This window comes from Brachyhypopomus gauderio, chromosome 17, assembly GCF_052324685.1.
Source record: "Brachyhypopomus gauderio isolate BG-103 chromosome 17, BGAUD_0.2, whole genome shotgun sequence".
Taxonomy (NCBI): Eukaryota; Metazoa; Chordata; class Actinopteri; order Gymnotiformes; family Hypopomidae; genus Brachyhypopomus; species Brachyhypopomus gauderio.
This window is the reverse complement of record NC_135227.1, coordinates 3,199,133-3,226,888: the sequence shown is the minus strand read 5'-3', so window position 1 is coordinate 3,226,888 and position 27,756 is coordinate 3,199,133. Positions and strand designations below refer to the sequence as shown.

The 27,756-nt window shown below is 50.3% G+C and overlaps 2 protein-coding genes across 5 annotated transcripts; one reads left to right on the top strand and one right to left on the bottom strand.

Annotated features, from left to right (window-relative positions):
* Nucleotides 1-4: 4 nt before the first annotated feature.
* tfb1m (transcription factor B1, mitochondrial) lies at nt 5-24,673 on the bottom strand. Of its 2 annotated transcripts, none has more exons than XM_076978940.1 (8): nt 24,542-24,673; nt 23,617-23,752; nt 23,339-23,490; nt 22,436-22,544; nt 21,896-22,047; nt 18,508-18,627; nt 1,350-1,477; nt 5-1,125 (listed from the first exon to the last, which is right to left on the bottom strand). In XM_076978940.1, exons 2-8 carry the CDS (start codon nt 23,747-23,749, stop codon nt 864-866), a joined length of 1,056 nt encoding a protein of 351 aa, XP_076835055.1. In that variant the 5' UTR covers nt 23,750-23,752; nt 24,542-24,673; the 3' UTR covers nt 5-863. The 2 variants fall into 2 exon arrangements, with proteins under 2 accessions (XP_076835055.1, XP_076835054.1); XM_076978939.1 differs by having other exon boundaries at nt 24,477-24,567.
* On the top strand, nt 1,965-10,133 carry LOC143481017 (claudin-20). 3 transcript variants are annotated; one of them, XM_076978941.1, is made up of 2 exons: nt 1,965-2,502; nt 7,413-10,133. In XM_076978941.1, the coding sequence occupies exon 2, from the start codon at nt 7,523-7,525 to the stop codon at nt 8,252-8,254; it is 732 nt and encodes a 243-aa protein (XP_076835056.1). In that variant the 5' UTR covers nt 1,965-2,502; nt 7,413-7,522; the 3' UTR covers nt 8,255-10,133. The 3 variants fall into 3 exon arrangements, with proteins under 3 accessions (XP_076835056.1, XP_076835058.1, XP_076835057.1); XM_076978943.1 differs by lacking the exon at nt 1,965-2,502 and adding an exon at nt 4,662-5,948; XM_076978942.1 differs by lacking the exon at nt 1,965-2,502 and adding an exon at nt 6,483-6,884.
* Nucleotides 24,674-27,756: the final 3,083 nt, after the last annotated feature.

Here is a 27,756-nt window from a genome sequence, read left to right as displayed (position 1 = left end):
CAAAAAATTTCTCTTGGCTTTTATTTCTGACTGTAGTACTAACAGGATTTAATGAGTGTCAAGCAGTATGTAGACAAATACATGAATATTAATGTGTTAAGCCTTCTTCATGCTTGTTAAGGCAATTGTTAAACCATTTTATTGTTTAGCTAAGAAAATTTTACTCTCAATATGACAAGCCACCAACAATCCATGACTCATCGTAAATGTACATTACAGATTTAAATTTTCACTTAAAAAAAAAAAAACATGAACAAGAATATTTTCGACTGAAGTAGTTTTTTATGTTGGCATTCATGCCTCAGGTTTTGCTTCGAAGGTTTTCTTTCAGAAGTGTTTGACGGATAGAAAAACATTTTTCTCTGGGAACCTTGACATAATGGAACCGCGGTGTGCTGTGAACTGATTAAAGCATTGCTATAATTTTGGAATATGACAGCATTTAGAGTACCTGCACTCTCCTGCAAGATTTAATTCCCTAGTGATCATGCAGAGAAAAGTAAAATGGCCTCAATTACTGAAACACCTCCTCTTTATTTTTCCATCTGAGTTGTAGATTGGCTTTGCTGTGACTCCTTGCCTCATAAAAGACCGTTTAAGACCAGGCCGAGTGCTTCAGCGATGCTCTTCCCTCCGCAGTCCCACTATATCGTTTGGTGCTTTTATACAGAGTGCTTGTTGAAGGGCAGTCCTGACGTGGCTGCTCTGTACCCCAGTGTCCCCTAACCAAGCCAGTGGGAGTAGAACTCCTCCTGCTGCCCCTGTCGGTTTGCCATGATGACACCCCACCCAGTGAAAGACTGCAAGGAACAGTTAGAAAAACCTGTGCCACAAACATGGTGAGAGTGTGCGAGAACCAGCCATTAACATTTCTCTTCCTGTACCGGTTCTCCAGCCCGAGGCTCTCTGCCGCGTTGCCTGCGGCTCTGACGTGTTTGCCGGAGCTCTTCTCTGAACTCGTAGCCCGCCATGCCGTCGCACTCCCCGCAGAGGCTGGCGTAGGCGTCCGCCAGCGCCCGGAAATGGCCGATGGAGAGCTCGACGGGCCGGAGGGTGGGGTCCACGTCGGCGCGACGCAGCAGTTCCTCCGTCAGCTCCAGCCGCTGGGCTACGGGGAACAGCATCCTGCAGAAGGCAAAGGGGATGGACCATCACCGCACTGACTCCATCAGCCTCCACCCAACACCACGAGGTCCTTCACCTTGGCCCCAAGTCACCAAGTAGCTCTTGATACACACCACATACACACCCATCAAAGGTCAGAGGAGGTGAAGGGGCGGAGCAGGAGAGGTGAAGGGGCGGAGCAGGAGAGGTGAAGGGGCGGAGCAGGTAAGGGAAAGCGTACTTACTCCAGTCCTCTGTGGCAGTACTTCCTGCGGAACTGGAAGACGTTGCGGACCAACTTCTCCACGAGCTTGAAGGGCTGTCGGATCTGCGGCTGAGGCAGAGGGGTGAAGTGCACCACGCCCACGTCCACCTGCACGCCACAGGAAACAGAACCGATACGCACACGTGTGAAGGGAGACCTGTGTGTCACGGGGAGAAATCAAACCCTTCAGGAAGAACTAGACACGTACACGTACACAGACCCAGACGCGTACACAGAACCTGCCAGACGGGTGGACGGAAGAGGCAGGCACGGGAAAGTAGGGGGATGACGCGGCATGTGATGGCAACCTAGCTCCCGTTGCCACAGTAACACCTGTTCGAAGACCACGAAAACAAGCCTCTCCAGTACGAATACTAACTAAGCCTTTCTAAGTTACTCGGCAGCTTGCCAAATCCCTTACACGGCTAAGTACGTATACACGATACAGATAAAATTTGCAGCCCCTGGTTTTAGTAACCCGACTGAAGGATGGAAATTGCAGGGGGATGCTGGGATTGAGGTGGAGTAGGTGGGGGTGGGCGGATGGATCTGATGGCTGGCCTTTGCAGCTCCGTCTCCCTGCTGCCTCTCCAATCCCCCAGTCAGCTCTAAGCTGATATGACAAACTGTTGAAGTAATCGTGCCAGAGCTAGCAGAGCCCTGCTCGTCCTCACATCTCCCTCCCTCCCTCCCTCACTCGCCGTTCTTCCCCCGCTGAAGGACACCTCTTCCTTTTACGAAAAAGAACAATTACAAATAAAACGGTAAAGATTGCGTGCGGAGACACCACGACGGAGCTCTCGCGGGGGGAGAAAGCGCACGGTGGCCAGAGCCGAAGCTCCCCTCCCTGATCCCGGCGTACCGTGGGAGGGCTGAGGGTGCGGGGAGGGACTTGCATGGAGCTTCAAAGGGAGTCTTGGTTTTGCCCAGAGCCCCCAACGCCAGCGGGCGACCTACAGCGGAGGCGGCTGGAGGGACGCCCTCAGTGAGAGAGCCGAGGAGCGGAGGGGGGGAGCGCACAGCCCCATGTATTGTACCGGAGATTAAGCGGACTAAGGGGAACGTAGGGCTCGGGCTGGAGGACGCGGGAATGGTTACGGGCGGACAGCAGTCACTGACTACACCACAAACAGGTACGTCTGAAGTGTCAACTGCTGTCACTCTTTAGCATCAATGGCGAGATCGTCGAATTGCTGTTTCCGTCTTTTCCGCTGTAGTTTGTTTCGTGGGGCTGGGAAAGGGGCTGGCGGAAGATTTGGAGGGAGGGAGAAAACTTAATTAGTCCAAGGAGAGAAAGTAAGGGGGGGGGGGGCAAAAAAACATCCTATCGGACTTGCTCTTGAATTCTTCCACACTGCGCCTGGCTTGTCTCTGTTCCGGTTCTGGGTGCTGTTTGGTTTTGTGTGAGCTGTTGGTACTGCATTGAAGCAGGACAACCCTCAGGCACAAGAGAGGGCTCCTCATAGCCCAGCGAGCTGTGTCCTCCTCCTCCTCCTCATCTTCATCATATCAATTAAGGACAAGACACGAAGCCGCAGAACGCCACCTCTGCTCGTGGGGGCGGCGGAGACCGATGCGTTACTCCCGGAATGATGGGAAAGGGTAACCGTGACGGCAACTATCGGGAGCCGTCGACACGTCAACGTCAGTCGGGCCGGAGGAGATGAGACATCAATTTGGCCACCCGTCACTCACCCAGGCGCAGACGACGCTTTTGAAGACGGCGTGTTCCTGGTTTGGCCCGCGCGAGTGCGCCACCTTATGGAGACGCTCTAGTTGTCTGCAGAGCGGCCGCGGAGAGAGAATATGCCTTTAATTTTGTCCCCTGTCCTGACGTGATTAGGCCATTTATATTCCGCACCTTGTGATTTAGCTGGGTGGTCGGGCGAAGTCGATGTATGGGCCGCAGCCTTTCAGTCAGCAGAGCTGCCCTGTCGTTCCAGACTGTGATTTATGGGACGGCGGATACATGGCCTCACTCGGTCGTAGTATATCCACCTCCCGCCATTAATCCTTCTCTGATAACCTCAACGCACGAGGAACTTCCATCTTAAATCAGGTCCTGTACAGCTGCTCCTCACCCTGTCTGCTGCCCCCCCCCCCCCATCTCACGCTTCCTGTTTAAATGGAGCTCTAGACATGCAGCCTGCAAACGACTCGGTAACCTTCCCCAAGCTTTCGCTCTCTCTCCTCACGGCACCCGTTTAGCGTGCCTCCTTTAGGGGGGAGGTAGGAACTTTGAGGATCCGAGCTGTATCTGTGGCAGGTTCTCTCGGCTTCATCGTGGCATTCAGGGAACGGGAAGCCAATCAAATCCCGACCCCTAACGAGCTCCAGGCTCATTCTGCCCTGCAAAGTGTCTCATCACATAAGACTCTACGTTCAATGTCATAAAAAAGCCTCCATTTCTTTAGGCAATTCAACTGTATCTCTCCCCTCCTACACAGAGACACTTGTGCAGACTCAGCAGTCACTGTGCTTGTGTTCTGTGTGCATAAATTAAGGCACAGTGACCAGCAATCTTCTCTCCCTTTGCTCCAGAACCCTCAAAGTATATGTAATGTGAAGCAATAGCGCTGGGAAATCTCGGATACTAGGCACGCCTCATAAACAAGCATCTGGCGTATATATCTGACCATCCCACCACATAGAAAGTGTTAGCTTTTTATGTCATCTGATATGCTAATCTGAAATATACTTATTGCAAGATAGCAGAATTTATTTACTTTCCAAAAAACAAACAAAAAAAATTATATACATAATATAAAACAAATATCTGAATTATGGTTCTTATTCATCGTTACACTACTTTTATTATTGGTGTTATGGACGTACAAATTCCCCACCCTTCTCTCTTTTGGCGATGTCTAAAACCCATCTGCCTTTCCCCACTTCCTCCCAGGACATGGACAAACCCACTACGTTGTCACCTGAATTCTCAAAGTCCCATTACCCATTTTCACCTGTGTGTCACTGCTCCACCCACAGGGGGGTGTGGACAGTAATTTCTTATGCTGATTTATCACAGAGGTGGCAACCCTTCTTGGATTTTAGTCACCATCTCCCCTAACGTAACAGCCAAGGAACAATGAGAACTGCAGCTAGCAATTGTGCCAGCCGAAAAAAAAAAATCATCTTGCATAGAGAGATGCATTAATCATGAGGGCACGTTCAAAAGAGATGAACAATCACTTCAGGAGCTACGATGAGGTTCTGTAGTAGGCGGAGAATGGAGGAAAGCATGTAGGCTTGTGTCTGCTGCTGGGGTTGGGGGGGGGTGTGGGGAGGAGGAGGGGGGGGTATGTTTGCTGCAGCTGTTAGGAAGGTACATCCCGCACACCAGCATCAGCCCAAGGCATGGACAGGAAGTGCAGCGTGATCAATGTACATTTGGGCTCTGACGCTCGCCCCGAGTGAGGCTCTCTAGGATACGAGCCCTTGAACCACGCGAGTGACAAGACGACGGACAGGCAGGGAGACATTTTAGAGCTTTCTGAAAGAAAAAAAAAGAGCAGAATGTCCCGTTATTTTTGAATACCTGTCAGCAGAGTGAAGTACTCGACTGCATGATAAAGGCAAACAAATCAAGGTGCTCAAGGCATTTTCACAACAGAATATTTAATCTGCTATCAGGAAGAACGCCACATTTAGTACAAACTCAACATTTTTAAAACAAGGCTTTTTGGCAACTAGGGTAGCAATCCAATGACAACGTCACGCACGGCTGTCAAACATGAAGGGCTTTGGTGCGATCCTGAACAAAAAAAGCAATCACACGGAGAAGTGAATGCAAATTGGATATAAAAATCTCTCGTCTAGAGAAAGGACGATCTACATGTCCGGTCAGTCCTCAGTGAACACCGGCAAGGTGATAAAATTGAGGCACCATACTTATAATAGCTTCCAGTGCCTTCACACATCAGCACCCCGCACAGCCGCTCTCCCTAGGCACATGTTAACGGCCCGTCCCCATGTCGTTGACGACTTTTTTCTCCCCGTTCTTTGTAGTGTGATCCCAGCATAAGCACTTAGGTGCTCCTTGGTGACAAATACCACTAAAGAAACACACACACACACACACACCATTTTTCATCCCTCCAACCCAGCAGGCCCAGCGAACATGCTGACTGAAGGTCAGTATCACCAAATGTAGGCGCGTGGGCTGTTGCTAAGGTTCGCGTTCGGTTCCCTGTGTGTAAGTATTGATCGAGAGAAGGGGGCTGCAATGAGAAAAAGCAAAACAACCGCTGATCTGTGGGTCTGACACACACACGCGCTACGTCCCCGTCTTGTTCGTGGACGGGGCTGTGGACATCTTCCACTGGGTCCAGCTTTATCAGCGAAGCTAAACACATTATATTTGTTGTGACATAACGTCCTTATAAAATACGCCCGTTCTTGGTTTTATCCTTCTCTGCCCTCTTTGTCATTCATGAATCAAGGCCGAATAGCCACTCCCCTTCCTCTCCTCCGCAGAGGAGAGGAGTAAAGGGGGAGGTGAGAGGAGGCTCGAGGCAGCAGCTGTGAACGTTCCCTTCTGTGAAGTATATGCAGATACCTCCTCTTTAAGGCGACACAGGTGAATAAGCTGCAGGTTACCAGATAAGTCCTCTGACACACTGAGCATCTCAAACAGTTGGAGAAATTAGATATGAAGCACACATGTGGTGCAGTATAAAATAATTATATTAATAATACCATAATACCATTGCATTAAACGCAAATGTAAGGAAAAAAAACCCATCAAGATCGAATAACACCAGTCGTCCTTCGCATAAATAAATCCTAGCGTTGCAGTGGATTAAAATAAAAAGCGCGGTAATTTTTAAAGGTCGTTATTGTTATAAGAGAGCAAAACGGACAGAGCTTAACAACTTTTCTCAGTTTTTAGTGTACTATTCTGGGAAGAATTACAAGACAGGCAACTGCAATATCTTGGTGTGTGTGTGTGTGTGTGTGTGTTAATGGTGGCTAAAGGGGACTTCGCCGTTAGTAAATTTGATTGACTAATTAGCATAAACCATAAAGGCTTGGTTGTTATGCTAAGGCGAGCTAGCTGCCAGGGGAGGAGGAGAATACGGCAGTCCGGTTAAGTATTGCGGGGGGGGGGGGGGGGGGGGGGGGTGACAGAGGCGAATGCGACTGAGAAGTGATAACAAGTCCGACATTAGCTCGCCGGACGCGGCACTTTCTGTGAGAACTTGAGTCAAAGCGGCAAACGACGCGTCGGTCAGCCCGTGACGTAGGAGCCCGTCGGCAGCTTTGATCTAGCTCCTCGCGCAGAGCCCAGAGCGCGCGTGCTCCGGGACCGGGGGTGTCCACCCGCATGCTGTTGCTACGGAAATAAAAAAAAAGGATTTCAATGGATCCTCGCGGCTAAATTGGCGCCCCCCACCTCTCCCCTCCTCCGCTCCTCACCTCCTCCTCACGCGCTGCTCCGCTGTTTGTGTGTGTTTGTGTTCGGCGAGCACTGCGAAGACCCTCACGCGCCACCGCGCGCTCTGCAGCAACCCAGGTAAGGGGGGGTTTCTGCATCTCTCTCCTCCTCGGACTCGCGATGAATAAGACACGAGGATGCTTCTGCATGTCGGAGGTTTTGGTTTTTTTTTTAAACCCTGACATTGGCACGGTGATTTTATTATTCTCGTCTCTGCGGCGAGACGAAAGACGTGTCTGACAATCAAATGAAATGTCAGTGAAAACGTATGCGGTAGCCACTTTGCATTACCTGCATGGCACACTGTATGTTGTGTATGTTTTTACTTTGAGCTTTTTCCTGTTGGTCGTACTGCAGCTTTAAGTGCATAGTGAAGCTTAGCCAGAAACTCAGCTTTCCTCTCTCGTAACAGCTTCAGAAACAGCCGGCATGATGCGCACACAGCCAGGGAGGAAAAGCACAGCACCATCAAAAATCAGGGTCTCCCTCTCCAATAATCAGCAGGAAGCAGCTCTCGTCAGTCTGCCCTTTGTTGCCAGCGAGGGGAAAGTGCCCGGTTAAGGCAGCAGGAGACCCGTTCACTTCTTCTCTCTCTGTTTCCCTCAGGCGGACGGCGGTTCTGAGGAGGTTCGGGCTGCGGTGAGCTGCGGCGGGCGTGGGTGCGGACGCGGGGGCGAGCCCGGGTGAATGGTGTCCGGGCGGACGGCCGCGGCAGGATGGCGTCCACGGGCACGCAGATCTTCGCCTTCGTTCTGGCACTTCTGGGCATCCTGGGTGCCACGGTGGCCACGCTGCTCCCCAACTGGAAGGTGAGCGCGGATGTGGGCTCCAACATCATCACCGCCATCTCCCAGATGCAGGGCCTGTGGATGGACTGCACCTGGTACAGCACCGGCATGTTCAGCTGCACGCTCAAGTACTCCGTGCTGGCGCTGCCCGCCTACCTGCAGACGGCCCGCACCACCATGGTCCTGTCGTGCGTACTGGCCGCGCTGGGCCTCTGCCTGGCCTCGCTGGGCCTGAAGTGCACCCGTTGGGGCGGGGGACGGCGGGCCAAGCGTCACGCCGCCCTGGCCGCCGGCACCTGCTTCCTGGCCGCCGGCTTCCTCTGCCTCGTTCCCGCGTCCTGGTACACGAACGAGGTCATCGTCACCTTCCTGGACGCTAACGTGCCCGAGAGCAACAAGTTCGAGCCGGGCGGCGCCGTCTACGTGGCCTTCATCTCGGCGGGCTTCCTCTTCGTGGGCGGAGCCATCTTCTGCCTGTCCTGCTCGGGCAAGCGGCACGGGCCGCAGGACCTGATCCTGCTGCCCCCGGACAAGCTCCTCCTCCAACAGCAGCAGCAGCTGCTCCAACCGCCCCCCCCACAAGACCCCCTCCAGCACCAATACTGCTCCCTCTCGCCCCTGGACAACAAGACCGGCTACAGCCTGCAGGACTACGTCTAGCCCAGGGTCGGGCAGCTCGGACGGACGGACGGACGGGCGGGGGGGGGGGGGGGATCGTGGGGCTGCCGCTCTGTTGCCTGCCCCGGGCGCTCACCCCACTCGCCCCCCCCGCCCCCGTTTTTTGTTTTCTTCCTATCAGCAAGCACAAGCAGTGGAGGTATTGCAGTATCTCGGGAGTGGACGTCTGGTGAATACCGACGTTCGTCGTGAAAGAGCGCTTTGACGGCAGCTTGGATCACTGACTGAGACGGACAGAGCGGACGCTGAACCAAACGCAGCTATCCTGCACCCAAGTAGATCACATTAGGAGTTCCTCGGGGAGTGGATTAACTATAAGGATATTTTTTTCCCCTCTCTGTCCCTTCGTGCGCCCCCCCCCCCCCCCCCCCCCCCAAAGATTAGAAATGAAAAGCAATCATTTAGCTGCTAACAATCGTTTGGTTACCTCTGTTCAAAGTAAGTTGGCAATATGTCTCTTGGAGGCAATAGTGTAGGGAAGCCAGTTTGCAAGGCTTTGTGGGTTTTCTGGACCTGTCCATTTGAGAAATAGTAGATCTAATGAAATCTTGTCTTATTTTGGTAGCTGATAGAATGATTGATATTCTGCCTAAGCATGCTGTCTGAAGCCTGCGCATAATGCAGTGGAATGCCTGGTAGAGACGGAGTCGTAGCCACATTGCCTGTGCCTATATAAGAAAAGAAAAACTAAAAAAAAAACAATATAGCATTACACCAGCCAGATTGTTTTGGAGGAGAGGAGAGGAGAGGAGAGGCAGCAGGGGTTGCTAGGTCAGGTTTGAGGAACGCGTCCTTTGGTCGGCACACAGAAAACAGGACGTGATGCCTGTATGTGATGAGCAGACAATCCTGACGTGTTGCTGTTCAGTGCTTTCTCATTTCATCCCACACACAACCATACCGGCTGAGTGCGTGCTGCTCCATCACCCACACACACACACACGCACGCACGCACACACACACACACACACACACACACACTGCTGCACATGTGTGCTTTTTTACTCGTGTCGCTTCTCACTGCCATGGAAACAGAATCTGGCACCCAAATACGTCTGTGTACATTGTCTGGGGGTCTGTGCCGTTCAGTTCATTGGTTATGGAGGACAGCGTAGCTGCTGTCTCTCTGGAGGCTGTACTGAGTCACTTTAGCCCATCTGGGCCAGTGTGTCCGACATACATCACAATGTGTCCAACATCTGTCCCGGTAGTCCAGTCTCTACTTGGATATTACCAGCAGGAATCATCTGCCAAACAATTTGATTTCTGCAAACGCTGAAGCGTAGGTCCTTCAGACGAGGGTTCTGGGCAGCATGGCTCCATACTCCGCCTGACAACTGTCCACTGTCTACTTTGTACCAAACTACATTCTTTGTTCCACTAAAATTTGAGCCAGTTTCCCATTTTCGTGTCCAAATATGTCAGCAGTGCCTCAGTGATGTCTCCGTGCCCCTCTTCACCCAGTCCCACAGCCCCTCAACCCACAGCCCTCCAGTCCCACAGCCCTCCAGTCCCACAGCCCCTCAACCCACAGCCCTCCAGCCCCACAGCCCCTCAACCCACAGCCCTCCAGTCCCACAGCCCTCCAGTCCCACAGCCCTCCAGTCCCACAGCCCTCCAGTCCCACAGCCCTCCAGTCCCACAGCCCTCCAGTCCCACAGCCCTCCAGCCCCTCAACCCACAGCCCTCCAGCCCCTACAGCCTCTCAACCCACAGCCCTCCAGCCCCTCCAGCCCCTCAACCCACAGCCCTCCAGTCCCACAGCCCCTCAGCCTCCCGTTCCTTGTTGGCAGTGTGCATGTGGGTGCTGCCAGGCAGTGAGTCCAGGAGTGTTCATGTCGTGAGCAGGTTTGCTGGTGCATATGCACAAAAATAAAAACCCAACACAGAACTTTCACAACCTCCCAACTTCCATGCGCATAAACACAGCGTGTGTGTGTGTGTGTGTGTGTGTGTGTGTGTGTTGGGTTCCGTGTTGCTGCTTCTCTGTGGTCCTGCCTCTCTGCTCTGCTGTTGGGGAGGAATGTGTATCTTCCATGTTGTTCTGCCTTGGCTAAGCTGCCTTTGGCAGTGATGGATGTCACAGCGCATTCTTCCTATCAGGCAGGTTCCCACGGGCGAACAGATGGTCCGGCCCGGCCCTCCCCCTGCAGGCAGCCCTGGGCATGCTGAGTGGGCACAGCCCTGCCCTTCTGGGGCGGATTATCCCACCCCTCAGCCCAGAGTGCTGGCACCTGGACCATAATGACTACCCATGCGCCGCTACTACGTAATGCAATAAGTACCCTCCTCGCGCCCTCCTGCCCCTCATCGCACCCTCCTCGCGCCCTCCTGCCCCTCCTCGCGCCCTCCTGCCCCTCCTCGCGCCCTCCTGCCCCTCCTGGCGCCCCTCCTGCCCCTCCTGGCGCCCCTCCTGCCCCTCCTGGCGCCCCTCCTGCCCCTCCTCGCGCCCCTCCTGCCCCTCCTCGCGCCCCTCCTGCCCCTCCTCGCGCCCTCCTGCCCCTCCTCGCGCCCCTCCTGCCCCTCCTCGCGCCCCTCCTGCCCCTCCTCACGCCCTCCTGCCCCTCCTCACGCCCCTCCTGCCCCTCCTCACGCCCTCCTGCCCCTCCTCACGCCCTCCTGCCCCTCCTCACGCCCCTCCTGCCCTACCCCTACTGCCAGTGTGCCAAACCCATCATCATTTTTGCAACTGTACATCCATGTTCCATGTCCTGCTTGCAGATGACTGAAGTTATGAAGGTTATTTGATTATTTGAAAGAAAAACGCTATGTCAGAGAATGAGATGAAAGTTTACACAGCGCCAACATCCGTTTCAGGTTTTTCTTTCTATTCCAAAGCAATCGCTTCACTATCATAAGCCATTTTGGGTTTTACCTCGACAGGCTTTAAAGTGTCAGGTTATTAAAAAAAAAAAATATTAATACATAAATGTCTTTCATGCTTTGGGATTCTGTTGCCAGTGAAGTTCTGCAGAGCAGTATATAAGCACTGTGGTAGCTTATTTGAGTTTGTGTCAAACCCTTTCGCTTGAGAGAATGTGCACTTCAGTTCTAACGCCCAGGCATGTTTATAGTGACTCTTCTTTATAAGAAGACAACACGTTTTACACCTTTACTTGTGTAATCCCAGTTTATTGCTTCGTTTGCGATACATGGCTAAAAATGCAAATTGAAATCCAGATTTATTGTATATAGTAAAGGTCCGTGTGTAAATGCCCGTTGGCCTGGTGAAGAATGCCAGTCGAAACTGAAATTGTTTTCCACTGTATTTTGTTCGTTAGCGCACTAACACAAGGACTTAAAGTGGTGTAATCCGAAGCGAGTGGCCCACGGTTAACGTCTCCCATTTGGAAACACGCTGCTTATTTATTTTGTGGATGCTTCAGCATTTCCTAATTTTTTGCAGAGAATTAAAGTTCAGATGTTCCTCTGCTGTTGTTTCAGTCTGCTTGTGCAAGTAGTTCTATTTTTATTAATAAAACTATTTTGTGGAAGCATCATGTCAGGAAGCCCGAGTCTCATTTGATCAAACTGTGAACGCCGTGCAGGTTTTTAATGTTCAAAAAGGCGCTGTGCTACCAAAAGCGCTTTTTCTTCTTTTTTTTTGGCGTGAGACCCTCCTGTTCTGTACAGTATGGGCTGTTATGTCATTCATGTATCGTGACTGTATGTGCATGTGCACTCTCACCCTCATCTCTCCACCTCCTCTCTCTCTCTCTCTCTCTCTCTCTCTCCCTCCCTCCCTCCCTCCCCCTCTTCTCTTCAGTTATAGATCTAAATGGCTAAAAGTAGAGCCGTATACTAAGACTCTGCTGGATCAGGAACTGTCTCTTCATTATGACATGAGCTGTCAGCTCCTCAAATGAAAACCCGCTGCTGTCGATAGTCATGACTTCAGTCGGCTGCTGCTACAACACGCAGGGGCTGTGGCGGTTTCTGCGGTGCCGTCTCCATCGGTTCCCACGAATATCCTGAAACGAATGCACAACGGGCTTCGTGGGCTGTGGAGCTGCAGAAGGTTAGTCATCCAGGTTGCGACGCAGTGCAGCCAATCTGAACGCGCTCCACAGAGCGGAGACGGTGCCGAAATTGGCTCTCCGAGCTCTGCGTCACGGGGGCCGCCATCTCGTACCAGCTGCTTCCAGCACCAGAAGCCCACAGGCGTTTCCGGCAGGGTTGGCAAACTGCTTCATAAACGCTCCCTTTGTATCTGTCTGCGTGTTCAGGTACCTGCGAGCGAGTCTTCACGCCTCAGATGGCCGACATCAGTTTGTGGTCATCATGGTCAATTACGTCGAGGTTTGCATGGAGGCTTTTTCATGGAGACGTTTTCTCTTTGGTCTCAACTATTCAGCCCTGATTATTCAAGGGTGACTGTCCTGGTTATGAAACAAACAAAAAAAACACCTCACAAGGGACTGTAATAAGAACTGTAATAAGATGAGAATGTATTTAACCTACATTTGCTCCAACGGGCTCCGTCCTGTCCTCCAGTCATAACTGTGGATCGGGAGTCTCCCTTCGGGCTGTTTAGCATAGACGCTAATTCTAGATACTGCGAGATTACATAAACTTCCATGTGAGTGGTATCTGAGTCGGTGCCACGTAGCGGCGACCAAGTCGTTTGTCACACACACTGGCGTACTGATACATGTTCATTTCTCTCTATCTAAGTATGAAAAACGGCCTGTGTTCCTTCCGCCACCTTTATAAGTGTATGACTAATAGAAATGATCAGGACTGAACTCGCACCACCCAGACTCCATCAGGAGGGATGGTGCTCTGTAATTACTCGCCGGGGAGACGCGGCTATAGTGAACCCTATTGTTCACCATAAAAAGGCAGCACTGTGCCCTCAATCAGAACCCTTCTCTGGTACATGGGCGATCCAACATGGTTGTGTCAAGCACACGCACCAAGCGAATGACCTTGCCCTGATCAAGACTCCTGCGTCTCCCGGCCCCACCAAGCGTGGTGCGGAGGAGTGATGATACTGCCCTTGCCTGGTGGGCTGTAAACTGCTGAGACAGGCAGGAAGGGCTGCAGAGATTAAAGTGCCCACAAGACAATAATGCTCTCTGACGATTCCCAGCTTTTAACACTCCAGACTGAAGTTCAGCTCCGTGCTTTCAAAACGGTCTTGTAGTCCTTCATCTCTGATTAAGGCTGCGGTAAATAGACGGGTGGCCGGATATTTACAGCCCACTTTCACGGCTGGCTGTTGTTCATCGGCAAAAAATAACTTTTAAAAGAAATGTGCTTGGGTTGCTTGTGCACAGTATATATAAGAACACACACTCCTGGTTACGAGCAAGAGACGGTTCTGTAGTCTAAGACAAAAGAGCTTTTGTTTGCCAGTGCTAGAACCTCCATAACAAGAACATTGAGTGGGAGGTGTTGTAGCATAACATAACACACATACAGCGCCATCTGCTTTGAGCTCAATGTGTGTCACTGTAAAATTAGCCAAGCAATGGTAATAATATACACATCGATTACTACATATTACTACATACAAGCTACATACAAGCTACATACAAGCTAAGATGCCTTGAATTAGATACTGCTGCACAACTGTGTAGTCTAGTGTCTGCGGATGGCAGTAGACTCTAGGGGAAATGACAGCATGGTTAAATATAGTCCCCTCCACAATTATTGGCACCCCGGTAAAGATGAGTAAAAGGGTTATATATGCATATATATGTGGTGAACAACATGGTGTATATGTGGTGTACACACTATATATATATATGGTAATATATATATATTATTATGGTAAGAGAGGCAAAAATATGTGAAGTTAGAGTTATGGGGAAAGTGGCATCTTGGGATGACCAAGTCTCCCAAACAGCAAACAGATGCCTCTTACACGTCAACAAATTATTTGGATGGCACAGCAGGAAAAATCCTTCACGGTCATTAAACCACAAACAAAAGCACCTGAAGTTTGCTAAACACTTCTGGGACTTTGGAACCATATTCTATGGTCAGATGAAATGATCATCAAGCTTTTTGGCAACATCCATTCAAAGAGGATTCAGCATAAAAAGGATGATTATATGGACCTGAATCTGGTACCCAAGAGTATGCTGGAGGTTCTGTGATGCTGCCGGGCTGGTTCTCCAGGAAGCCCGTTAGACTACAAGGCATGATGGCACTCCATGAAATACCAGGACATCTTAAATAGAAATCTGACTGCCACTGCCAAGAAACTAAAAATGGGCTCTTCGAGCAGGACCGTGGTCCAAAACACATCGGTCCCCTGATCTGAATCCCATATTTCACCTGTAGGGTGCGCTAAAGAGGGGACAGCACAAGGCAGGACCTAGGACCCAGAATGGAGATCCTAGAAAGAGGAACGAGCTCACATTCCCTGTTCAGTATTCTCTAGTCTTATAAAATGTTATAGGGGAAGACAAAGTGCTTTTTTTATTGGAAAAAGAAGGTTGTACGAAGCATTACAGGCAGGGATGCCAGTAACTGTGACATGTGATTTAGTTCTAAATTATTTCTTTATGAGGGAATTTTTTTCTCTATGAGGGATTTAAAAAATATTTTTCAGTATGAGGTGGTGAATTTCTGATAATGCTTTTTATTCAACTTGCCAGGCATGACAATAATTGCGGATCAATCAATCCCAGAGTCACGCAGAGGCACCATTTATTAGCTTTTTGATTCATGTGTGGACAGATTCATCCCATCGACTGTAAAACGCACCAGAATCCAGGTATGATTATGAAACATGCCGTATTTATTACTAAATAATAAATCAATTAAAATGTCATCTGATTTAACAAAGTCTTAAAATAAACAATACATTTTAAGTAAACAAAACAAAAACAAAACTAGTTTAAAGCAGTAATTCAGCACGATGGTTCCCAAACTACTAATGAGAAGTGGCCAACAGCCAGCATTCTGTTTAAAGAAGTATTTTTAGATTTAACCTTGGGACTATAATATATTGAGAGAATGGTGCCACGGGTTTCAGAGACATTGGAATAACTTTGATATTCTCCAGATACCTCATTTGACCCCATTTATTTGAACTGAACCCTTTTGATACCGAATCTGACCCCATTTATCAGGAAACAGGTCCGTAATTCACTGGCTGGTTCTACATTGCAGGTATTGTCCTGATTATAGTTCTGTTCTATTTTAGTACTCATTATTTTACATGGTGAAAGTGGAAATCATGGTGATCTTACAAATGTAAATGAAATTTCCTATATTTTGCAAAAAAAGTATCTCTTACGAGGCTAAAAATCCAGAGAAGCTCGAGCCTTTATCATTGTGATTTTATCTGGTATCAGACTATTAGATTTAACGTCTAATAAGCAGTGCCTTGCAAATCGCTGGATCAGTATAGATTTGGTTGTGTTCTTCTGATTAGAGGCTGTAGACAGGTGGGGGGGCGGGGGGGGGGGGGGGGGGGGCGGGGGGAGTGGGCTGCGGCATCTGTGTGATTCTTCCCTAAGAAGCAAGGGGGCGGGGCTAAATCGTGCATTACTCAGCACACCCAGACAACCATCTGCTTGAGGTAGTCTTCACACTTCTTCCTGATCAATCTCTGTCATTAATCTGGCTCCAGTGTGTGTGTGTGTGTGTGTGTGTGTGGGTGTGTGTGTGTGTGTGTGTGTGTGTGTGTAGGTGTGTGTGTAGGTGTGTGTAGGTGTGTGTGTGTGTGTGTGTGTGTGTAGCAGCAGTTCTACTCCTCCCATTTCAGGTCTGCCTGTACATGCTCAGTAGGTCAGAGAGAGCAAAGGACCGTCATTGCTATGAAACTGCATCTCAGCCTTCAAGGCGGATGTTAAGGAACTACCTTACGGGCTTTTGATTCTGCCATCAGGATTAACGTGACACACATCTTCTCTAAACGTTATATTATGCAAACCTGCATATTTTAAACATTTGCTTGAAATTAATTTGTACTGCAGAATGTAAGGAACAATTAATTTGGCGCAGGTGTGTCCTACCTGTGCAAGTGAATAAGGTGTTTCTGATTCTGATTGGCCACCGTTCCAGACTCACGTTCTCCTTCTTGCTTACTGCTGATGGAGTTCCAAAGATGGATTTTTATCCCAAAGACGGAGTTCAGTCATCAGCAGTAATTGGGTAAGTCACATTTGCGGTTGAAGACACGTGAGCGACAAGCAGGTGGAGTCGTAGGTGGAGTCTGAGTCTGATAGCGGTGCGGCGGCCAGGTGGGGGGCTCGGAGTCTGACAGCGGGGGCCACGGAGTGGAGGAGTAGAGGAGGGCCTGCGGCACACAGCGCCTCACACTGGACACGTTCCTTCAAGGACGTCCACCGTCACTCACGGTGACAGGACACGGTGCCTCTCAGGGGCCAAACGCCACTGCCAGGCGTAAAGCGGGCCGCATTAAAACCCCTCCTAGTGGCACGTCAATATCAGTTAATGCCCATGAATATAAATAGACCAGCGCTGGTCTGAACTCAAATATTACTGCCAGTTCCTTTTAACCTTACAAAAGGGCTGAATATGAAATTAAGCCGTTGGAGCACAGTAATTCATCAAAATGCATCACGACGCACAATGACATGGAACGTAATTCAGAGTAATTGCACCACAAGCGTTAATCCGGGAACAAAGTATGACATGAGACTGTATGCAATGCGCACTGTTTGGAAACTCAGACCTGGCACAGATTTTCTCTAAATCCCCTCAACACACACTCTCTGTGCTCTACAGCGCCGGGGGGCCATTGTACCAATCCACACCTGCCTATTTCTGGCTAAAACATCACTGTGCCACAATAGCACAAGTGGTTACACGCTGTAATTTGCCATAGGGAGGACAATGACAAAGAAATGACTCACCTTTGTAAATTACACAGTATAAAGAAACAATTAACCGCTCAAAGATGATACGGTCTGTCTAATGAGAACCGCGGGGGTCTCGCAGATGAAGACGCAGCAGAACACGGCGATGTTACGAGTGCGGCCACCGACGTCCGTCGGGATCAGAACGGAAGTGTTTACACAAGCACAGCCTAACACTTCTGCAACAAATACATCGCGGTGAACATCTGCGAGAGCCAAATCAATATCAGAGAGCCAAGTCAATATCAGAGGAGATTCTGGACTCTTTCGGAGGATGAAAATAGAACACGCTCCGATCTAAAAGTGGCGTTCTGTCTCGGCTAAACACAGTCGCATGCGTTCTGCGAGACGGTTTTGGATCAACATGCAATATCGACACTGCAGACCTGTGAGATTGTGCATAGCACAAAGCAATAAAATAAAGCATTCATTCTGTGAGATTAAGGTGGCGCCTGTTACACAAAACGACTAGCCAGACCCATAATGTCCCTTCATCCTCTGCATGTACACATCCAGCCCTGACAACAGTTACATATAATGCATGAGCATCAAAGCTGCATACATCTTATTCACACTAGATGCAGCCCCTCTGAAACCAATCACTACATGTTCCGCGAGTAATGTGATCATTATGGCTTGCTGGAAAAGGTCAAAGAAAACTAAATCATGAACCAAAGAAATGGACCAATAATTATTACCTTTCACATTTTCTAAATGTTTCAATACCATTCAGTCAATATGAATCCTTTAAGATGTGTTAATTGAGAGATCGTGAGTATGTAAAGTTTGCAGTGTCATTACAGATGTGTAACAGCTCCTGTGTACATTGCCAAGCAAATTCATGCCGGCCACTGCTTGTTCACACGCAACAAAAAACCCAAGTGTGTGATGAAATAATCATCCGAACTGTTTCATCTGAGAGAGCACACAACCCACTTTCACTCTTGCCATCTCTCTGTTTCCAACACACTCTGCTCAGATTAAATATTTACAAATGAGAGCCGTGTTTGAGCGGGGAGGGGGGGGGATTCCACTTTCAGGGAACTCCTCTTACCCACAAGCCCTTGAATGTTTCTCATCAATCTACTGCGGTTACCCGCGTGCATGAGATTCTCCCTCAAATCAGACGACCCAGCCTGTAATTGCAAATACAACAATACCGGCGTGACTTTTATTAGCATGGCGCACGGGAGCAGCGCATGCGTGACGCCCTGCAGGTATCATTATACACAACATGTGTTACTACACAACAGTCCTGATGTCACATCTCAGACATCTGACACAACACAGCCCTGGTGAGGCTCCGTCCACGACTAAACATGTGACGGGGGGCGGGGCGAGGGGGCGGGGAGATTTAGAAGAGTGGTCTGGGATGAGAGACAAGGAAAAACTTACGTCTGGCTTGGGGACGAAGGCCCGTCCGGGAATGGTGAAGCAGTTCTTAACTGTGCTGAGGTACTGTGCCATGACGGAGAGGCGGCTACGCTGTCTGCTGCCGGTGCTGGCTGTTAACCGCTGTAACAGAAACGCACAGAGTCACCGCCAGTCCGTGAATGGAAGGCAGAACCCACAGATGGTCTCAATGTCTGACACACTTACACACGCCTTATAGGGAGGACGGTAAATTACACGTTAATTAATAATTCACGGCAAATCAAGACTCGTAATGTCAGTTTTAATTCTTGGTATCCATGACTACCTAGCTAGGGGAGAAAGATCAACAGCTACGCAGTCATTAGCTGTGTGACGGGACCCTGCGAGCCGTGCGACGGGACCTGTGTGACGGGACCCTGTGAGCTGTGCGACGGGACCCTGCGAGCTGTGCGACGGGACCTGTGCGACGGGACCCTGCGAGCTGTGCGACGGGACCTGTGTGACGGGACCTGTGAGCTGTGTGACAGGACCTGTGCGACGGGACCCTGTGAGCTGTGTGATGGGACACTGCGAGCCGTGCGACGGGACCTGTGTGACGGGACCCGTGTGACGGGACCCTGTGAGCTGTGCGACGGGACCCTGCAAGCTGTGCGACGGGGTCCTGCGAGCTGTGCGACGGGGTCCTGCGAGCTGTGCGACGAGACCCTGTGAGCTGTGCGACGGGACCTGTGTGATGGGACCCTGTGAGCTGTGCGACGGGACCCTGCAAGCTGTGCGACGGGACCTGTGTAACGGGACCCTGTGAGCTGTGCGACGAGACCTGTGCGACGGGACCCTGTGAGCCGTGCGACAGGACACTGCGAGCCATGCGACAGGACACTGCAAGCCGTGCGACAGGACCTGTGTGACGGGACCCTGCGAGCTGTGCGACGGGACTCTGCGAGCTGTGCGACGGGACCCTGCGAGCTGTGCAACGGGACCTGTGCGACGGGGCCCTGCGAGCTGTGCGACGGGACCCTGCGAGCTGTGCGATGGGACCTGTGAGACGGGACCTGTGAGCTGTGCGACAGGACCCTGCGAGCTGTGCGACGGGACCTGTGCGACGGGACCCTGCGAGCTGTGCGACGGGACCTGTGTGACGGGACCTGTGAGCTGTGCGACGGGACTCTGCGAGCTGTGCGACGGGACCCTGCGAGCTGTGCGACGGGACCTGTGCGACGGGGCCCTGCGAGCTGTGCGACGGGACCCTGCGAGCTGTGCGATGGGACCTGTGAGACGGGACCTGTGAGCTGTGCGACAGGACCCTGCGAGCTGTGCGACGGGACCTGTGCGACGGGACCCTGCGAGCTGTGCGACGGGACCTGTGTGACGGGACCTGTGAGCTGTGTGACAGGACCTGTGCGAAGGGACCCGTGCGACGGGACCCTGTGAGCTGTGTGATGGGACACTGCGAGCCGTGCGACGGGACCTGTGCGACGGGACCTGTGTGACGGGACCCTGTGAGCTGTGCGACGGGACCCTGCGAGCTGTGCGACGAGACCCTGTGAGCTGTGCGACGGGACCTGTGTGACGGGACCCTGTGAGCTGTGCGACGGGACCCTGCAAGCTGTGCGACGGGACCTGTGTAACGGGACCCTGTGAGCTGTGCGACGAGACCTGTGCAACGGGACCCGTGTGACGGGACCCTGTGAGCTGTGCGACGGGACCCTGCAAGCTGTGCGACGGGGTCCTGCGAGCTGTGCGACGGGGTCCTGCGAGCTGTGCGACGAGACCCTGTGAGCTGTGCGACGGGACCTGTGTGATGGGACCCTGTGAGCTGTGCGACGGGACCCTGCAAGCTGTGCGACGGGACCTGTGTAACGGGACCCTGTGAGCTGTGCGACGAGACCTGTGCGACGGGACCCTGTGAGCCGTGCGACAGGACACTGCGAGCCATGCGACAGGACACTGCAAGCCGTGCGACAGGACCTGTGTGACGGGACCCTGCGAGCTGTGCGACGGGACCCTGCGAGCTGTGCGACGGGACCCTGCGAGCTGTGCGACGGGACCTGTGCGACGGGGCCCTGCGAGCTGTGCGACGGGACCCTGCGAGCTGTGCGATGGGACCTGTGAGACGGGACCTGTGAGCTGTGCGACAGGACCCTGCGAGCTGTGCGACGGGACCTGTGCGACGGGACCCTGCGAGCTGTGCGACGGGACCTGTGTGACGGGACCTGTGAGCTGTGCGACGGGACTCTGCGAGCTGTGCGACGGGACCCTGCGAGCTGTGCGACGGGACCTGTGCGACGGGGCCCTGCGAGCTGTGCGACGGGACCCTGCGAGCTGTGCGATGGGACCTGTGAGACGGGACCTGTGAGCTGTGCGACAGGACCCTGCGAGCTGTGCGACGGGACCTGTGCGACGGGACCCTGCGAGCTGTGCGACGGGACCTGTGTGACGGGACCTGTGAGCTGTGTGACAGGACCTGTGCGACGGGACCCGTGCGACGGGACCCTGTGAGCTGTGTGATGGGACACTGCGAGCCGTGCGACGGGACCTGTGCGACGGGACCTGTGTGACGGGACCCTGTGAGCTGTGCGACGGGACCCTGCGAGCTGTGCGACGAGACCCTGTGAGCTGTGCGACGGGACCTGTGTGACGGGACCCTGTGAGCTGTGCGACGGGACCCTGCAAGCTGTGCGACGGGACCTGTGTAACGGGACCCTGTGAGCTGTGCGACGAGACCTGTGCAACGGGACCCTGTGAGCCGTGCGACAGGACACTGCGAGCCGTGCGACAGGACCTGTGTGACGGGACCCTGTGAGCTGTGCGACGGGACTCTGCGAGCTGTGCGACGGGACCCTGCGAGCTGTGCGACGGGACCTGTGCGACGGGGCCCTGCGAGCTGTGCGACGGGACCCTGCGAGCTGTGCAATGGGACCTGTGAGACGAGACCTGTGAGCTGTGCGACAGGACCCTGCGAGCTGTGCGACGGGACTTGTGAGCTGTGCGACGGGATTTGTGAGCTGTGCGACGGGACACTGTGAGCTGTGCGACGGGACCCTGCGAGCTGTGCGACGGGACCTGTGCGACGGGGCCCTGCGAGCTGTGCGACGGGACCCTGCGAGCTGTGCAATGGGACCTGTGAGACGGGACCTGTGAGCTGTGCGACAGGACCCTGCGAGCTGTGCGACGGGACTTGTGAGCTGTGCGACGGGATTTGTGAGCTGTGCGACGGGACACTGTGAGCTGTGCGACGGGACCCTGCGAGCTGTGCGACGGGACCCTGCGAGCTGTGCGACGGGACCCTGCGAGCTGTGCGACGGGACCCTGCGAGCTGTGTCTTTAACAGCAGATTCTCGTGCTGAAAGCATCCCGAACTCGCAGGCGGTGCGGCTAAAGCGGCGCGTGTGTGTCGCCCCACGCTCACCTCTGCCACCTCTTTCTGAAAGGTGAGGGTGAGTCTCGTGCGTCCGAACGCAAACGGGCCGGTTCTGCTGTCCATCTGCTCCAGCCATTTGATGATAAGCGGAGTGGAGACGCTGAAGGGGAGGTTGCCGATGATGTGCAGATCAGGAGGTTCTAACAGCGTGTAAAAGACGGGAATTTCTTCAATGTGACATTTGACCAACTCACCAAGTTACATTCTGAGGGCAACTTCACGACTATAAACAGAAAAGTCATCTGGGTGAAAAGCTTTGAACTCAAAGAAGTAGTTTAAAAAATAATATTAATGTTTCCCACAAAGAATAGCCACTGATTAGCATAAGCAGAATCACATATGCTGGCTGTTAGCTGCTGTCCATTGTTAGCAGCCTAAGCATGCTTTGTTCGCCAATTTCTTTGAGGAAAAAAAAAGACATGTTCAGTGTTAAAGAACTGTTCCTCCTGCAGTGCTATGATAATTATGCTTTCTGCATTCAACCACTGAAGCATTAAGGTGTACCAAGATGTAAAGAACATCTCTCACCATCCTCCCATTGTTTTCTTACGAGTCCCGGGAAGCCTCTGTCCATTCTGTATGTGAGAATATCGCCATGGACGATCCTGACCCGGCCTGGTACAGCTTCAGATAAGAGCTGCTCCAACACAGGGGAACCTCAGTGTTATATGTAGTAATGTAAATATACTATTTATATAGGAGAACTCAGGCATGTCAGTAATATATACACTCACCAACCACTTTATTAGCTACACCTGTCCAACTGCTCATTAACGCAAATGTCGAATCAGCCAATCACATGGCAGCAACTCAATGCATTTAGGCATGTAGACATGGCCAAGACGATCTGCAGCAGTTCAAACCGAGGATCAGAATGAGGAAGAAAGGTGATTTAGGTGACTTTGAACGTGACATGGTTGTTGGTGCCAGACGGGCTGGTCTGAGTATTTCAAAAACTGCCGATCTACTGGGATTTTCACGCACAACCATTTACAGAGAATGGTTTACAGAGAATGGTCTGAAAAACAGAAAATTTCTAGTGAGAAGCAGTTCTGTGGGCTCTAATGCCTTGTTGATGCCAGAGATCAGGAGAATGGCCAGACTGGTTTGAGCTGATAGAATGGCAAAAGTAACTCAAACAACCAGTCTTTACAACCGAGACATTCAGAAGAGCATCTCTGAACGCACAACACGTCAAACCTTGTGGTGGATGGGTTACAGCAGCAGAAGACTACACCGGGTGCCACTCCTTTCAGCTAAGGCAAAAGGGGGTCCAACACGGTACTAGCAAGGTGTGCCTAATAAAGTGGCCAGTGAGTGTATAGACACACACACAAACACGCACACACTTATAATCACTATTTGTGACTATGTAGACATTGAGATTGTCACACTACAGTGTGCATGTGCAATATATGATAATCTGCGAACCTGTAATCCAGGTATGAAACGACTGTCTTTCTCCACAACCAGTACATCAGCTGCTCCAGCGTTGAGGATGGACCTGGTAAGCCCACCCGGCCCAGGGCCCACTTCACACACAGTTGCGTTCCTCAGGTTCCCAGCCTGGCGGATTATTTTATCTGCAACACGACGACATTGTACCCAACTGGTCAGCCTTCATAATCCAGTGAAGATCTAGTGAAGATCTAGATGTTTTGGACCGTGCCTGGTGCCACTTCACCGTCCGGTGGACTAGGCCGTCTCACCTGTTAGTCTCAGGTCGAGCAGGAAGTTCTGAGAGAGCTGCTTCTCCGCTCTGAGGTTATACAGCTTTAAGATCTCACCTATGGTGGGGAGAGGAGGCAGGCGGAAGGATGCCAGAGTCCTAGATCCCACCATCTCCTACACAAGGAACAGTGGCAAAGTGAACTGCTTTTACATACTGCAATTCGTGCAGCAAAAACTCATTTTAGTCCACCACTAAAGCGTTATTTTATACCAGACAGAAAGCCATCGCCACACATATAGAATATTATTCAATTATAACATAATCGATTTAAGAAATGTAGCATTTAATACATGTTTATATATTCGAGTTCATACCCAAGAGCACTTTTCCTAAATACTAAGTTTATAGTTCTTCATGATAAAGCACGGTGGGATACGACACCTTGTGGTTAAAACAAAAAGAAATGCCAATCTAAACTGGGAGACCACTCTCCATCGCTAATGAAACTCCAGCTATTATTTTAGGAGGTGTTTTCGTCTAACACTTCGTAAACATGCCAAATCTCAGTAATGAATCAAAAACAGTTCAGCTTATGAAACATGCCCTACAAAATGCCCATAAAATCTCTATTAGTTTTAGCAACAACAGGCATGAGGTTTAAATGAGGTTATTTAACCAACTTTTCAACAAAAACAGCTGGAAACTGTAATATTTCGCGTTTGATTACCCAAAATAACAGTCACACCATTATTATTATTATTATTATAGGACATATGGCAGCAGGCTAGGCTAACCAGTGTGCTAACAAGCTAGATAAGTTATTACGCAAATGTGCATCTGTGAACGGTTATCCGTGCTTGAGTCTTTAATGTTAACTGCAGCCGAAGAGATACGTACACATAAGTTTATAAAATAAAACAGCCGTGAGATCAGTGAGCTGATGTGTGACACGTTGTCCTCACCAGTGCCGTGATCTGCGCTTCCTGTTGTGAAGGTTTAACCGAGGAATGACGACATCTCGCCCAATGAAATTGCGAGTATTCCCGCAGTGACCAATCAGAGATGTGGGGCGGGGCTTCTTTTGCCCTTGACCACTGCGTCGCGCGGGCTGACTAGGACGCGAGAGCGTGGCGCGTGCAGCCTGCAGTGCCGTCGTACGAGTCACTGTTCATCTAATAATGAATGCATCTAGCGCTGGGCGGATTACTTAAAATGTAATCGGGTGTAGATTACATGCACTACTAATGTGATATTTAGCATTACGCAACGACTGTAATCTAATTATAGTTTTTGATTTACTTCCAGTTTAATATCCTCCTTTAGGCTATTTCACATTTCATGATGCAGACTTCTAACGCTTTTAATGTCGCATGTTTACGAAATATTTAAGCATAATTATTATACTTATAGTATCATTGTGCAATTATGCTTTATTTGCATAAATGTAACTTAATAACCCGCTAAGAGTGCGAATGCTCCAAGCAGAGGTGCATCCTGGCAGTGGCACGTTCAGCTGTGGCCCCGAACACTAGAGTGGCCCTTCATAACTGGGTGCGCTCTGCACATTGCCCTGTACAGCTGCACTATATTGTGTTCATTATTATTGTCAAGGATACATTTCGGTGCTCATGCATAAATCCGAAGGCAAATTAAGATTTACTCTAGATTTTTATTTATTGTAGGCTGTTCCGATCCTGATATATAAGCTATAGAAAGCCTCTAGAAGACATTTATAGCTAAGGAATCCACGGGTGCCAGTTAGCATGGAGTAATTAAAAAATACTAACTGCCCCTTTACCCGTAATTCATTAGTCAACTGGTCGTTATTGTGGGTCAATCGTTCATTTAAATCAGACGTTTGTCAGTGGTGGTGTTTACTGAAACACTTTGGAAGCGTAGCTGGTATAGTTCAGTGTTCGGCTGTGTGTTGTAGCAGAAAGAACCGAGTCATGTCAGGTGGGACTAACTATGCAGCTGGACCTCGAGCAGATGAGAATGACTTTGTGGAGTTCAGTATTGCTTAGATCTTTACATCGCATTATTGAGCATCTACAGCCTGCCCCACACAGCACACATCACTTTATCCATGTTTTACCCCATTACACATCAACGTCCCTTTATTTTGTGGCAATATTTCATGAAAACTGGACCAACAGAAATGATCCAGAATTATTTCCAATAAAATATTTTAGGATGTCGTAGGATCCTTTTGGTGATTGTTTTCTTGCAAAAAAGACAAATAACAGCTAATAACAGCATCTTCGACCACAACACTTCTGACCTGAATACAGGACCCACAGACTTTATTTCACTGAGATAAATATGAGTCTAACTCAAAGCTATTTCAGATATCCCTGTTTGTCCTTAAAATTGCTTAGAGCGTGAGGAGCCCACAGGCACACGCGTGGCTGCATGCTCTGAGGTGTTGAACGGTCTGGTTATCAGAAGCTTGTAATGCTGAAATGGAACTGTGTTCCTCTTGGGCAGTGAGAGAGCCGCACTTGCACATCATGTGGTTGACCTTGAGAAGCTCGGTCCACCAAGCACAATGCAAATACTGCTGTCATGGCAACAAGAGATCACATGCTTTGAAGGGATATCCTTGCATCTGTTGTGTTCTTGTCTTGGGTGAAAGGCGACCTCTGTGGGAGTTCACTCTGCAAAAAAAATAAAAACCCCATTATGCAATTACGCAGGAGTGAGTGTCGAACTGTTTGCATTCTGAATGTGTTTGTGTAGTCTATGTATGGGCAAACGCACAAATAAAGACATACTACAGCTTTGTTTATCTGCATGTACGTCATGATCAATACTCAGGGAGAAAAAGAAGGGACAAACAACAGCAATTATGTATTTGCTTTATCCATTAATTAAAATTAATGTTAGCATCAAAACAAAGATTGTGTGAGTGAATTGTGTTAAAACGATTTTAAGCATGTTAAGTCTCTCTGTCAAAGGTCAAAATGACCAATATTAGACTACACATGGAAAATGACAGGACTGGAAATATATGACAGGGATTGTGCTTGAGTCAAATATGTGAATGATTAGATGTCATCTGGTAATGTACAGGGAGCCTTCAAAATAGCAAAGGTCAAACGTCAAAGGTCAAATGTCCTGAAAAATGCTTTCTTGACACCATTCTAAAATTCTTGAACATGCATTTACAATCAACTGTCTCACTTTCCTGTGCAGAATGAATTACAAGATCATAACCAGTGTGAGTTTAAGACTTATTATTATGCACAACATGTTGAACCTTGAGGCGGATGGGCTACAGCAGCAGAAGACCACACCAGGTGCCACTCCTGTCAGCTAAGAACAGGAAACTGAGGCTACAATTTGCACAGGTTCACCAAAATTGGGCAATAGAAGATTGGAAAAATGTTGCCTGGTCTGATGAGTCTCAATTTCTGCTGCGACATTCAGATGGTAGGGTCAGAACTTGGTGTCAACAACATGAAACAACATGAAAGCATGAAAGCATAGATCCATCCTGCCTTGTATCAACGGTTCAAGCTGGTGATGGTGGTGCAATGGTGTGGGGGATATTTTCCTGGCATGCTTTGAGCCCATTAGTACCAGTACTTGAGTATTGTTGCTGACCATGTCCATCCCTTTATGACCACAGTGTAACCATGTTCTGCTGGCTACTCCCAGCAGGATAAAGTGCCATGTCATAAAGCGCAAATCATCTCAGACTGGATTCATGACAATGAGTTAACTGTACTCAAATGGCCTCCACAGTCACCAGATCTCAATCTAATAGAGCACCTTTGGGATGTGGTGGAATGGGAGATTCACATCATGGATGTGCAGCCAACAAACCTGCAGCAACTGTGTGATGCTATCATGTCAATATAGACCAGACTCTCTGAGGAATGTTTCCAGTACCTTGTTGAATCTATGCCATGAATAATTAAGGCAATTCTGAAAGCAAAAGGGGGTCCAACCCTGTACTGGCAAGGTGTACCTAATAAAGTGGCCGGTGAGTGTACATCTGTTCCTTATAAATTCTTCACTGGTGTTCCAGAAGGTTCTGTGCTGGGTCCTCTCTCCTTTTCCTTCCACTGGTGTTCCAGAAGGTTCCGTGCTGGGTCCTCTCTCCTTCTCCTTCCACTGGTGTTCCAGAAGGTTCCATGCTGGGTCCTCTCCCCTTCTCCTTCCACTGGTGTTC

Coding starts and splice junctions, on each gene's coding strand:
- LOC143481017 (XM_076978941.1), top strand. CDS start 7,523: ATGGCGTCCACGGGCACGCAGATCTTCGCCTTCGTTCTGGCACTTCTG.
- tfb1m (XM_076978940.1), bottom strand. CDS start 23,749: ATGGTGGGATCTAGGACTCTGGCATCCTTCCGCCTGCCTCCTCTCCCC. Junction 22,545..23,338: donor GTTTCATACCTGGATTACAG/GTTCGCAGATTA, acceptor GTGTTGGAGCAG/CTCTTATCTGAAGCTGTACC. Junction 18,628..21,895: donor TTCAGAAAGAGGTGGCAGAG/GTGAGCGTGGGG, acceptor TTTCTGTTACAG/CGGTTAACAGCCAGCACCGG.